At 35.4% G+C, this 14522-nt stretch overlaps 2 protein-coding genes across 2 annotated transcripts; both read right to left on the bottom strand.

The window, feature by feature from the left end:
* Nucleotides 1-364: 364 nt before the first annotated feature.
* LOC117923349 (inositol monophosphatase 3) lies at nucleotides 365-5690 on the bottom strand. The gene is made up of 12 exons (XM_034841607.1): nucleotides 5461-5690; nucleotides 5213-5268; nucleotides 5046-5096; nucleotides 3723-3803; nucleotides 3450-3553; nucleotides 3274-3358; nucleotides 2758-2812; nucleotides 2613-2656; nucleotides 1302-1370; nucleotides 1123-1223; nucleotides 992-1048; nucleotides 365-740 (listed from the first exon to the last, which is right to left on the bottom strand). Exons 1-12 carry the CDS (start codon nucleotides 5471-5473, stop codon nucleotides 644-646), a joined length of 813 nt encoding a protein of 270 aa, XP_034697498.1. The 5' UTR covers nucleotides 5474-5690; the 3' UTR covers nucleotides 365-643.
* Nucleotides 5691-6394: 704 nt separating this feature from the next.
* LOC117923348 (putative MO25-like protein At5g47540) lies at nucleotides 6395-13491 on the bottom strand. Its single transcript, XM_034841606.1, has 11 exons — nucleotides 13168-13491; nucleotides 12096-12257; nucleotides 11729-11847; nucleotides 10900-10974; nucleotides 9879-9972; nucleotides 9084-9143; nucleotides 8103-8171; nucleotides 7505-7603; nucleotides 7096-7140; nucleotides 6896-6998; nucleotides 6395-6820 (listed from the first exon to the last, which is right to left on the bottom strand). Exons 1-11 carry the CDS (start codon nucleotides 13285-13287, stop codon nucleotides 6744-6746), a joined length of 1023 nt encoding a protein of 340 aa, XP_034697497.1. The 5' UTR covers nucleotides 13288-13491; the 3' UTR covers nucleotides 6395-6743.
* Between the last annotated feature and the right edge of the window lie 1031 nt (nucleotides 13492-14522).

Raw genomic sequence — 14522 nt, 5'->3', positions numbered from 1 at the left:
GCAGAGGCAACTCAAGATATAATCTACCAAGCAGAACGCCTAATTCTAGCTATGAAATATTAACTAGAACAGATTGAACTCCAACATGCAGTATTATGCTTTGCCCAAATCCAAACTTGAGCTAACTCTGACAACATATTGGGTTTGCCATACTATATGATTGTCACTAATGCTACTGCTGCAATTTCGCAAAGTAAAAGGGACTGTAAGACATTTGAGTACACTCTTAATTCCCCAACCTTTGACTTTAGAATGCTTTAAAACAGAATGATCCAACTTCACCAAGTATGAATTAAAGAAGCAAGCATGCATCTATGTACTGCATATGTGTGCGCGTTTTTATTGAGAGCCTAATATAGGCCTCTTTAAATGGAACATCAAAACTTTCAGGAAGCTTCATGCAAAAACATACATCCAAATAGATAGAGCCAGCAAATTCATGCTGAGTTGTCACTTGTCATTTCAATAGGATTCTACAAGTAATTTTGGTGCTGTTAAAGGCCATAAACTAAGGATATTCCGCTCTTAGCTACTAGTATTTGAAGCTCTTATTATTGAATCAGAAGCCCACAGCCCGATGTTGCTCAAAAGAACAAGAATGATATAAATAAATGAAGAAGTCTAGTTTCTATAGTTTATTGTCTCATACAGATTGTCCCAGGACCTTGACAAATGCATCCTTGAGATGAGGGTTTGAGGCAGCTACTCGCTGAGATATTATGTCAAAATCTTTTCCAGACCTGAAACCAAACAACCACTGTCAAAATCTTGATATAAGCAACACCTTCTGAACAAAATCTTGAATATGTAGGCATTTTTTAATATTTCTATTCTAATTTTTTAAAATTGAATTCTTAATGTTATGGCTTACTAATTTGTTGTTCAAGAAAACTATTTACAATCCACATTGATGATAGAAGTGTAGCATGCCACCTATTAGTTAGGAAAAGGAAATGAACTATCATAAAAGTCACAGTAATTAGGTCCTCACGGATCATATACTAGTCCTCCAGCTTCTTCAACAATCAGAGCACCACCTGCCACATCCCTGACACAGGAGAAGACTATGTCAATCATGTATCACATCAAGCTTCACTGGAGCTATGTGAAAAAAAAACATACCAAGGACCACCAAACCCAAGTTCATAAAATAGATCAAGCCTTCCACAGGCAATGCCACAAAGGTTCAATGCACAGGAGCCACTCATGCGAAGGGATCTAACCTGATCAAAGAAATTGATATTAGTTATAGATTTCTAATAACTATGAGTTGATAGCTTCATCATCAACACTGGTTTTACCTCGAAAAGCAAGTCATTAATTCTATTTGTGGTGGCATCCACAGTTGACTTATCACGTTTTGTTCCAACCTGCATTCCCAGTAGGACAAAAGTCAAATCAACTGTTTAAATGCTTGCATGGAAGGTAAACTTCAATCAGTTCATCTTTTTTGTTTTGAAATAAGGCTTTCAATAATAGCTGCAACATATTGGAATCTGAGAAGTATTTTAAAAGCCTTTATTGTACTCTTATAATGCAGGAAATTGGATGCCAGGTGTTTGTGTGAGAAGATCAACATCATCCAGTTATAATGGGAGGAAGGCAGAGAGTGCACATTCACAAAGATAACACAGCTAGGGAACACTCAGTGGTACTTATGGTGGAGGTTTTTACAATTAAGGTTGACCAGTGAAAACTATACCATACAGGATTGCACAGATTCCAACCCCAGGAAAAAAAAGTTGGAAGTTAAGACATGACATTCATGTTGCACGAAATATGCTATCCATATAACTAGTACCTTGATCTGGTAATATAGCTAACCACTGCCCACTGGTATTATTCAAAGAGTCCGCTATACATATGATTAGTACTTGGTCTAATAGTATGGTTAACATAAATGTCAATGAAAATAAGGGGAAGTGCTTAGAAGTTAGATTTTGGGAAGAGTGTGTGTGCGTGTGTGAGAAAGAGATAGAGGGAGGGAGAGAGAGAGAGAGAGTAACAAAAAACCTTCAAAAACTCATATTGTTCAATACAGTTACCCATCAAAATAGTATAACTCATGTGAGGCACAGGAACCCTCTTCCCAATTCTGAGCTTGCTGGAAAAAAGGTCCACACTAAAAATAATCAAATTAATCTACATCAGTAAGTTTAAATGCTAAAAATCCACTCCATCTGAACTTCCTCTGATTAGGTTCATAAAATACCCACGCAAAATAAAGTTCTGACTGTTTGGTCATTGTAAGTAGAATAAAATTGGTAATACTAGATTCATAATTTGATGACTCAGGCAATGCATTTTGTTGATGCAAATAGTTGGGATACAGCATAATTTTGATTGATTGGTCGAACCTTTCAATCAGAATTTCTCTCTGAACTTATCAGCCCAATTAAACTTTTGTTTCTCTTTTGCGCTTTTTTCTTAATATTTGTTTTCTAGTTTGCAGAATCCAATCAACCTGAAAATCATGTTCCTACATAACAATAACAAGAAGAAGGGATTGATAACCAAAGGAAAGCTGTGTTATGTTGGATATGAAAGAGGGTATTTTCTGGGTTCAGCAGAATATTTAACCAAACAATCAAATCAATCAGTTGCTCACATACCTCTGTTGCAAGAAGGGACTTGACTAGTTCAGTTTGAGATGATACTGCATAATTCCAAAACATAAGCATAAGGTAGTTTGAGAATCAGAGCAAGGATTGGTGGTGAAGAAACACCAAGACGTGAGATTGAGAAAATTATCCTCACCTTTTATAGGCTTCCCATTCAGAAAAGCACCCTTTCCACGGATAGCAGTGAAAAGCTACACATTGCAAACCCACATTTTATACTTCACTTAACAAGCAATACTTTTGAAACAAAATTTTGGACATAATCAAAATGAAGGTATGCATAAAATCTCTAGCCTTCCATTGATCAATATGGCCATGCCAAAATCAGAGTCAACATGTGCGAAAGAGGAAGAAAACAACTAATCATTTTACTGCCTAGTAACAATCAGATTCAACGACCCAATTAATGTACAAGATCAGTCAAATACCACAAAGGTGGCAGAGACAAGCCATCGTGGATATTATGCAGGTAGGTGGAACCCATGGGTTACACCTTGAAAACCATCCCAGGCCACATAGAAATGCAACTGGAGGATCCTCTAGATATATCTATTATGATTTAAGGCCAGGTATAATTCTCTGCCTTCAATAGCAGCAGGACACCTGTTATGGCAAACCATTTGTAATACATGCTTGGAGCACAAATTCTCACCTCATCAAGTATTGGATTGTATACAACACCAACTGCAGGAACTTTTCCAATTGTAAGTCCAATAGAGACACAAACAAAGGGGAACCTACAGAAATAATGTTGTGCAATCACATCAGCTGAAAAATGACAATCAAAACTAAAGTCAATTACTCACAACATGAAGAATTGGTATTTACCCATGCACAAAGTTAGTTGTGCCGTCAAGGGGATCAACTATCCATGTGGGAGAGTCAGTGAGCTCCATTGTACCACAAGCAGCAGTAGTTTCCTCCCCGATTAACTAAGGTGAGAGCATCCAGTTGAAACAAGTTAAAATTAACAAATAAATAAATAAAAATAAAAAAGAAAAATAAATCCAGGTCAACCAAATCCAAATGCTACACTATAAGCTCCAACCCTGAAATCTATCAGCTATATATAGTTATAAAGAAAGGAAAGCAAGAGTTTACCTTGTGTTCAGGGTAATGCTGTTGGAGATGATTAAATATGAGATCTTCACATGCCTTATCAGTTTCTGTAACCAAATCCACCTGCATTTTAAAACATGAGTAGAGGGTGACAACCTGAGATGTATTAATTCTCAAATATAAATTATCACATTACCATAGTTAGCCTTTCCCCACACTTTATCATTTTTGCATGCTTCTATCTTCTGTTCTGTTTGCAAAAAGTTTGGAGTAAAAATGGAGTTTGCACTTGAGGTTGCAACCTCAAGATTCCTGAATTCACTGAATTCATGAAAGTTGTCCTTCCCTTTCAAAGTATTTGTCTTTGGTGTAGTTACAGTAATGGAGTCTGATATTGGGTAATTCAACAGCTTCTATTTAAGTAGATCATGTTGAGATGATGTTCTAATGGATTCCAGAGTATTATTATGTGTTCACTATAGAGCACACTCAATTCTAAATACTTAAATCCTAACAATTTCATACTTGAATCTTAACATGTTCTTCATATTCAAAACCAGTAGATGATTAAAAATGTCAAGATTACAATCTCTTCCTAGTTTCCAATCAATAACCCAACAAAATACCAAAAAACACTCATTAACTTGGAATTGACTCATTCTCTTTTCCAAATCATTGGAAATGAGTTCTAATTTGATAATTTATGAGGATATAGTTTTTGCAATTTTGTATGAAGAAAACATCTTTTGGGATTTTTCTTGTTGCAATTGAAGTTTCTAATTAGCTATTCCTTGTCCAAAAAGGAATTTGAGCTTGGAAACATATAAACAATTGTCCAAAAGGAACTTTGAGCTTGGAACCATATATACAATTCATTTTTGCACCAATCTTTAAGAGTAGGGCCTCCCTACTCTCAAATTTTGAATTGATTAATATTTTGTAGCTAATCAAGAGAGTTTTTATCTAGGGTTTGTAACTTTTGGGAATGCTCTTTTGATGGACCTTTTTGTTTGTTTGTTTGTTTGTTTTTAAATCCACAGTATTGTAATATCCAAGACCTATTGCAAAGGTTTCTTTTTCCCCTTTTACTTTTAAAATCTTCTTGGCAGATCCTGATTGGATGAACCAACTTCAATCCTTTAGGTACTTTTTTACCCTAAAAATCCCCACTTAATTTTCTGCCAGCAGAATAACCCTGCTTTTGGAAAGCTTCTGCCGCATCAAATTAACAAAGCTTATAGCTTTCATGAATCACTAATTTCCTTTCCAAAAACCAGTCATCACACAAAATTCAGTATATTAAAGGACGAAAAATATCAAAACCCCCAAAAGGTATTATTTTTATATAAAAAGAGGGAAAAATACTTGGCCTTTATGCTCCACATTCTTGGTCTGGTAGAATCCCCTGCGGATTATCTGTGTATCAGAATTCAAAAAGAAAAGAAAGAAAGAGACACGAAGTGAGGAACTCAGGCAAGGAAACAACGATGAAAGAACTGGAAAACATAATCAGGGGGTTTAGATCAGTCTACTTCGCCAGCTCGCTTCGCGGCATCCACTGCAGTTTCAAGGAACTGTGAAAGTGAACCTACACACAATTTCAACCAAAAATCCTTCAATCACCAAAGCAGAATGTAGATTCATAGTAGAATGCACCAAACAGGATTCAGAATGCCCAGATGGAATCAAGAAAAATGAAATGAAAAATAGAAATTTAAAATTAAAAAAAGAAAAAAGAAAACAAAAGAAAATGGAGAAAGAGATTAAAGGGGGGTGGTACCATTTTCAGCCATTGTTGAGTTGGGAGAGAGGATTGGCCGGGATTGGATTTGGAGAGTGGGTCTCTTCCTACACACTCTCACCCCTTCACGTAAAACCTGACAAGGACAAAAATCAACACCACCTCATATTATATACACACCAAAACGCGAAAGTTCCCCTCTATTTCCTACATGCTCGAAACATTTTACTCACTCACTCCACACAAAGCGACGTCGTTTGGTGAGTTTTTTCCTTTTTTTTTTTAATCTCAAAGCCAAGATCAGTGATTAAAAAAAGGTGAAAAAGGTAAGCATGGGGGCGCTGATGGGGTAAGAAAACACTAGTTATTGATTGAACCCTTGGAATACTAAACAAATGACGGTGAGGCTGTGATTGGGTAGGTGAGGAGGATTCCAGAGTAGGGAGTTTGAGGAAGGGAAAAAAGGAGAGGATTATGCAGTGGTATATTCCAGATGCTCCTGCTCAACACCATTATTGATTGCCTTATGCCTTTTTCAGTCACGTGACTTTATTTGGGTCCTCCACCTCCACAGACTATTACTACGTATATTCGAATATCATAAATGCTGCTCAAGTCGGAAGTTGGGAGTTGGAACCCGAAACCCCCAACCCCACCGTTTCCAGTTTATTCTGCTTCGAGGACTCTGGCTCTGTTTCTTTCATTGGTTGGCGAATGATTTTTTTCATTATTTTTCTTAAATATTTGAATAAATATGCTTATCAGAAACTAATTTCTGGAAGTGATTCTTCAACTTTATATAGGGAGAGTGTTTTTCCAAAGAATCACACCCTATTTGCACCTTTTCACAGGAGTCTGTCACAAAGCAAAGTATGTCCCTGCATTTAATATTACATAACCTTGAGGCTTTTTCTTCTTCAGATGTTAAAACTTGAAATGGCTAATCTTGGAAATCAGTAGTACTATAAGAAAATTAAAGAAGATGCCAGTTCCATTATTTTGAGCCAGTGAATCTTAATCCATGAATACAGACAACTTATTGATTAGATGGTGGGCTTAATCGCCCAAAAATCTGCAACATGGTTTTATGCTGGCATCGAAATCTTCTTCTGAAAATAATAATAATAATAATATTTTTCTTTATACAAGTATATTCATATTTAAAATACACAAAAGAAGCATTTGAAACACCAGGGAGGATGGTGAAGTAGAGAGTAGAAAGTGGCATCTGTTGCAGGCTATGATTCACAAATGGAAATGTTGCGGGGGGGGCGGGGAGGGAGAACATCTAGATGAGATTACACATTCAACAGAAAGCACACTCATGGCCGGTCTCTAGGTTCCAGGGCAGCAATTTCTCTCACAACTTGAGCTTTGTCTGCCTCAAACTGTTCATCCTCTGTGACAGTTCAATTCAGGATACTGTTAAAGATTGCTATTGAAAATTATTAATCCAGAGTCTTTTCTTTTATACCTTTCTCGGTTTTGAAATCAGCAAACAGTCGAAGAAGCTTGCTTTTATTTGCAACTAGTATGCTCACGATGTCCGGGGGCTTGTTTTGATTAGCAGCAAACAGCTGTAGAAATTCACAGACACAAATAAAATTACCAAGGGCGTCCTTGAAAATAAGCAAGGTACATTGTGTGCTGTAAGTGAATATTTAGATCCAATACCTTGAAAACATGAAAAGCTTCAATCTGAATACTCTTGCTTGACTCCTGAAAAGAAGATAATCCACATTTATCAAAGCTTTGTTAAAATGTCTCATTAGTTTAGTAGTTACTAAAATTTTTAGTCCTTCATACTCGGGAAGATGGTCACCAGAAGGGAGATTTATGTGGTTCAAAGTAATCCCAATACCATCTCAAAATGCCAGTGGCATCATGTACAGGATAAAAAAATTATCATTCCAATAGCCGGTATCTGAGAATACATATGTTTGTTTGTTTGCTTGTACAATAAGTTTCAATTCAGACACTATATGGACAGAGTGGAAGAGAAAAAAAGATTGAAAGAGAAGGAGAGGGAGGAAGGTTCCTTGTTAGGACACAAAATATGAAGCAAAGTAAAAGAGCACCATACTCTGAGTAGATTCATAAGAATCCTCAAGTTATCCCTTGAGCTCACATATCTTGTCATCACAACAGAATTTGAACGATCAAGTAATATGTCTCCCAACAGCTGAAACAAATTAAAGAGGATTTTTAAGGAATAAATAAATAAATATAGCTATCGCTATTTACACAAGTTTCTATCATGCCAAATGCAGCTCCAACATTAATTCTATGTTCAAGAACATGTTATACGGCCAAAAAATGCATTTTAAAATACTATGATATTTCAGGTAAAGTCTGGATAAAATTATGGTTTTTGGATTCGTCCAAACTAGAGCTGAACTAAAAGAAATGTATCATTACAACCTATTGCAAACCAATTAAAAAGACAATTAACATATCAATAACCAAGCCCAAAGTAATCTCTGAGATGTTCTTCAGGTTTATATGAACAAGTACAAGGGCATCAAAAGAGAATAATTTATTGCAGTCCTATAAAGAATAACTTTAAAACAAAGACGCAGTTTTATAAAGAAAGTAGAAATCAACAGAATCAGATGTCTGCATGTCCAATCTTTTCATGAGCCCTTCAACAGAATGAATAAAATCACAAGTATCATTTGTACCTTCACAGCTTGTCGTCTGGTAATATAATTGGTAGATTCCAATAGCTTTGAGTTGTACTCTGCAAAAAACTGAACAGGGAATAAAGTTGGTGAATAATGAGTGACAGTGAATCAGACACATATGAAAAGAAATATAACAAATTGAGAAACAAATATCTGGGATATAACCATTTATATCATTTGGAAACTATTAAAGATCCAACATATAGACTCAACTCAACCAAAGACATACCCCAACTACTGGATTGCCTACATGATTCTTCTTCCAGCACTCAAACCTACATGTGGCCATATTCTCCATGCAATTCTGTTGCAAAATTTATGTTTGTCCCAAAAAAATTTGATCCTAAATGTGTTGACCAAGCTTTTGTGCAAGAAATGATTAATAAAGATAACTAAATTGTGAAGATGCAAATGCAGATGAAACAAGCCATTGGTCTAAAAATTGATGCCTTTCCAACAGTACTATCTAGATGCTACAAACGACTATTTTTTCGCCTCACGGTATTACTATGTATGAGGCATTATACATTTTCTTCATTCTTGTGTGATATACTTCTCATTTAAGGATCTGGCTTTCCTTTTCTTTTCTTTTCCTTTTTCATTATTTTTTGATAACTGTGGATGTTCGGGCCAGCTTACGCGCACCTCGACTAATCCCACGGGCCCTGAAGTTAACGACCGGGTAAACCTCCAATGGCCCTGAGGGGACTCGAACTGGTGACCATTGGGGAGCAAACCCAAGGCCGGACCAACTGAGCTACCCCTCAGGGTTTTTTCTTTTTTCATTATAAGAAAAAATAAATTGAACACCAAGACCCTAAGAGGGAAGAGGGAGGGAGGCACAGGGCACAACCCGGTTACAAAGCTCATTCAAGGATCTTACGAGCACTAATATGTTTCTTCAATCAAGTACATTACAAATGCTTCTAAACCAGAGTGTGCACATGCTTATATACAAACCATGAGAAAACCACTTACCCAGTCATAGTTCTTAGAAAGAAATTCAGCAACCGTAGATTTATGTCTCGTCAATAGTTCCTGCAAGCAAATGTCATAATCAAGGTTCATATTAGAGCAATTGCAAGCATGCACACATAGCAGAAACATAAGATCACAAAATATCAGAAGCCATAAGAATAATTCTCAACCACATTACTCAGAGTCCCTTTCTAAAAACAGATATCAGCATCCCAAAAACAAAAATTATTGATTATTTTAAATCCTAGAAATTAGACAACCTTCAACACCCTCTTTAATTGCCAACAGGCAAAAATTATGAATAAACAGTTGCAGAATCGGAAGGGATTCAATAACGAAACAGTCAAATAACACATGTATATATGAATAAACAGTTGCAGAATTGGAAGGGATTCAATAACTAAACAGTCAAATAACACATGTATACACGTGGACAGGATGTATTACATGGACCCACCAAAACCGAAGAAATTTTAAAAACCATCTCAAGCAAAATTCTATTTCTATTTGAAGTAGTTGGTCATAGCATCAAACAGTAACTTGTAAGAGTGAAAAGCATGAAGTATATAAGAGACCCAAAGTCTATCAAAGACTGTTAGTTAGATTTGTTGATAAAAAAAATGGTGAAATCATGTGTATGGGTGTCATTGTGTGCCAACTTGAGTGTGTACCCATGTGTGTATGTGTGAGAGAGGCAGTGTCATTGTGTGTGTGTGTGTGTGTGTGTGAGAGAGAGAGAGAGAGAGAGAGGCAGTGTTCTAAAAGTCATTTAACAATTTGGTCAGATCCACAAACCTTAAAAGTTGCAGCAGCATCTGCAGCAATGTCAAAATTTGGAAGTTGAATATAATCAAAAAACTTCTTCATGTGCGCTGATTCCAGGACGTACCTGTCGGAAAAAAAACCATAAATTAGAAAATTCAACTCAGTTAAACCCATATAATAATAATAATAATAATAAAAGATATTGTCAAACTGCCTTTGGACAGAGACTATCAAGAAATCAGCTCAAAGGATATCGAAAATATTAACCAGAAAGGTTACAGAATTATTTCATCGCCAGGAAGGACAAGGAACATGCCATTAAGTACAATCACATCAAACATTAATTCTAACAGCCATTTCTATTGAATATACATGCTTGAAGATATTGTTAAGGATCCTATTTATTGCATGCAACTATAGATGAGGAACTTTGACTCCACAAAACTAGGTCCTGGAGTCTAAACTAAATACTATAAACATAAGTGCTTTGAGGAAAAGATATAATAAACTATTTTATGTATTTCCATGCACAGTTATGCAGAGGCATGCATCATAAAAAGGCATGCCAATATATCAGTATGAGAAAGTACTAGATCAATAACAAGTCATTGCGTGCCAAGTCAACAAGCAATAGATTTTGGGAGGCAGTCATAATCATGAGATTCATGAATCAGCATTTGGATGTGACAATGAATGAAGCTCCCACAGAAGTAGCATTGAGGGAAGCTTTAGCAACCGTTATTTTCTCAACTTTTCTGGGGTATACTAATTCATTAAAAATCCTTTTAAGGGAGAAGCATCTTGGCATATTTAGAATGCATCATTTTTGGGGTAAAAATTTGTATCAAAATAGAAAAATGCAGCTCCAAAACACAACAACATGCATGATTGTCATTCATTGGAAAAATAGGAAAAGGTATCCTAGATATGGTTGAGAAGCCTGACTGTTAGCCAGTAACTATTTAGGAAGATAAAGTAATTTCATTTCTTGTAAAAGTTCAATCTTTAAGAATGGAATTACCAGATGATGTCCCTGTTCATTTTAGCTTACCTGGCAACAGTCTGATGGCGTATGCACTCTCTCAGCATTGCACCATAATGTAAAGCCATGTCTGTGTTGTCATAACTAAATAAACCAGAATTTGAGAATTAGAAGAATCCGATTAGAATATACACCAACAAATAGCATTGATAGAAGCCTTAACAAAGATTTTCATACGACCTAAACATCCCTGTAAAGAAGGCATCAGGCAAAACAATAAAATCCTACAAGTATCTAAAAATAATGAAAATTGCATGCAAAAAGAATTAATTTAATAAACAAGAAATGCAAACTAGTGAGGAGCTGTCAAACTGTCAGCATTAAGAATTAACCAGCAGATACGATTTCAGAACTCTACCACAAAATTACCAAAATTTACTTCAAATTTGCAAGGAATAAAGAAAAAAACATTTTGCTTGAATTTCACTAAAAAAGTATCTTAAGAAAGTGTATTTTCATTTATGCCTGCCTTCTCAAAGCATTTGATGGGATCTAGTGATTCTAACACACAAAGAAACCCTTCTGATATATTATTCCAAACACCTCCAGTAGCCAAAATGCAGTATGGGACATGATTAATTAAATGTTAGTTCGAACTTCAGTAGTACAGTGATTGATAATAATTTCAAACAAACTACATTTCTTCAGATTCTTCCATTGATAGGAAGCTAAGCACACACTAAAGAAAGATAATCCAAACAAGAGAGTTCAGACACTATCAAACTCAAAGACAAGTTGTCAAGCTGCCAATGATTAGACATCTCAAACCGACCTACCGAGAGGAAAATCAGAAAATGAAAATCACCCGTTTTGAAAATCTTGAGCATAAATAGCTTACCCTGAGATCAAAACATCCATAAGATCAATATTAGCTTCCAAGTAATCAGAAGCAATCAACCTTGACTGGACTTGTTGCCTTTGCAAATTTGCAACTACTTGAGTGGCATCTTTGCGGGTCTGCAAAAATTGATCCTTGTAAAGGTAAGCAACATGAGGATAAAAAATCACCATATAGAAAGAGCTTGGGAACTCCACATTTTAAAATTCTTAAGAAGTTAATAGCATTCATAAAGATATTGAACACACGAATAAAAATTGCTTTAGTAGTTTGGAGTACGTGAATGTAAAGAAAAACCCATAACAGATGGTCAGCCAATTCGAATTAACATCAACATCTATAGTATTTAAACAAAAAGTCCATGTACCTCCAAGTTTAATTTGGGCAGACAAGTGATTAAAAGTCGCAGTGTATTTTCTTTAAAGAACTCCTGGGTTAATTGACAACAAGCTTCTGCTTGTGGCTCAGCTTCACTATTTCCATAAAGTATTGATTTTAACTCTCGGATGAGCTTACTTAACTCTGACATCTGTCAAAAAAAGGGAAGAAGCAATATAAAATTTAGAAAGCAACAAAGACCATATAAAATTATAGGGCAATAACAATATAAATTTAGAAATTAAAAAATAACCATATAAAATATAGGCCAAAACACTCCACTAAATAAGACAATTAAGGACACAAATATGGAGTATAAGAAGCCATATTTCTTCAAAAGTCCATATACATGCCGCTTCCACCCCAAACTTTTGAGAACCAAAATGCAAATTACAACAAAGGTATATGGAATGCAATGGCATTGATTAAAGATAAATGACACACATTTGGCTCACAAATAACATACTTTTCCTTCATAAGTTCTAGTTCTAACCTACTATCTAATTTTTTTCTTATCGAATCTCTCTCTCTCTCTCTCTCTCTGCATATATATATTTGTTATCTGCAACTTTTCCTTATTATCAGAAGCAAAATCGTAAGAAAGGTCGGGTTTTTCTACAATGTCACCTAGAGCCACACTGCCAAACAAAACAACACAAACTGATACGAGTTTCACTATGCTCGTTGGGTTTTTGAGAAAATTGGAGGAAAGAAAAGAAACGAATCAAATTTTGAATCTTTTAGAATTTTCATCACTCAACTTCCATCAGTCTAATTTAACAATCTAACATAGATAATGTCATTCCATGCTTTTCATAAGCCAAACACAACATCAAACATGAGATTCAACATATATTTCCTTCCCTTTTCCTTAATTTTCTCAAGGACCATACAAAAGCTCATAGAAACTACGAATTCCACACTGGACACCACCGATCCAGATCCAAAAATAAAACACTAAGTCAAACCAGGAATCTGTGACGGCCCCTACTGAATCGGATAAAAAGACAACGTAAAGAACGGAAACAAAACCAAATTGCGCTGGATGCAAGAATAAAAACCTTCTCCTCCCGCTTGCTTTCGCGAGTATCGGAACTGCGGTTCGCATAGATGAGGAGATCACGCGTTTGACGGACGACTTCTACCGGAGTCCGGGGCTTGGACTTGAAGAGACCCTTCATGATGACACTAGCCTTTGGAAGCAACGCTTGCAGCGACAGCCCCCAATCCACCGATGAGAGTCCTGTGAGATAGAGCTAGGGTTCCGCCTGATGCTCCGCTCAACTGATTCCTCGCTCGCCTAGGGTTTCAGTCTCACACAACACTGATCCAGAGAGAGAGAAGGTGCCTGTTGCAGAGGATTTTTACCCCTTTTCCTTATATTTCGCTTGAGATTTTGTGTGTGCTGTATTTATTTTAATATAAGATAATTATTATTCTTTTTATGTATTTATATATTTATATATTTTCTGAGATCTAACGGCCCTCCTTGATCCTTCCCCAAACGGTTGGTCGTTAACGTTCTCTAGGAAACGATCAACTGGACTTGACTGCAGAGATTGCACGACTGAAATTGGAAAGAGTCAAGTGTGAGCACACAAGTTTGAGTAAACTTTCATCTGAACCAACAGATTCTTTACACGTGTTATCATATTATACATCAAACAAAATCCCACCCTCCAAATGTTGACCATTTTCCTTTACTACCAATAGTCAATGAATTGAATTTCGTTACTGTCCGTACAATCTAACATTGGTGATTCTACGTTATAAAAGTCACTTATAGACCACTAAAATGGCCACATTTTCTAAAAAAAATTATTAGTTGATATCTTGAAAATATTCTTATTCTTTGGTATTTAAGTCCTTAATTATTTAAGTGTTTCAGTATTTATGCAATTCAGATCATCAAAATATGTGATAAAATCTAGATGGTCTGATGATATTACAAATAATAGAACTAAGATATAAAAGAATGAAATTATATACAAATAATAAAATCGAAATTAATACAAAATAATAGGACTTAAATACATATTTGGTGTAATCTTAATGATGATGTTTTTCGGTATATATCGATTTGGTATGGTAAAGGGATTTTATTTTTTATTACTTAGATCTGAAATTTTTTCTTAAAATATATTGATTCGAATCTTTATTAATTGATTCAAATTTAAATACATACTATAAGAGTCTAGATTATGAGACGGATATGATACCTATTTAACACCATAATTTTTAATATAATATACTAAGTATGTCATACCTTTATTATACATCAGTCTATAAATTAATCACATATAGCAACGGTAATTTATTTATTGTATAGGGTTAACCCAACCCCATAAACCTATCTAACCAATAATTTTGATTAGGATTAGTTTTTGTGGTTGTTGCTTATGCAATTTCACTTTCA

The sequence above is a fragment of the Vitis riparia genome, chromosome 10 (genome assembly GCF_004353265.1).
Source record: "Vitis riparia cultivar Riparia Gloire de Montpellier isolate 1030 chromosome 10, EGFV_Vit.rip_1.0, whole genome shotgun sequence".
Lineage (NCBI taxonomy): Eukaryota > Viridiplantae > Streptophyta > Magnoliopsida > Vitales > Vitaceae > Vitis > Vitis riparia.
The sequence above is the reverse complement of the archived record's forward strand: the minus strand, read 5'-3'. Positions and strand labels throughout refer to the sequence as shown.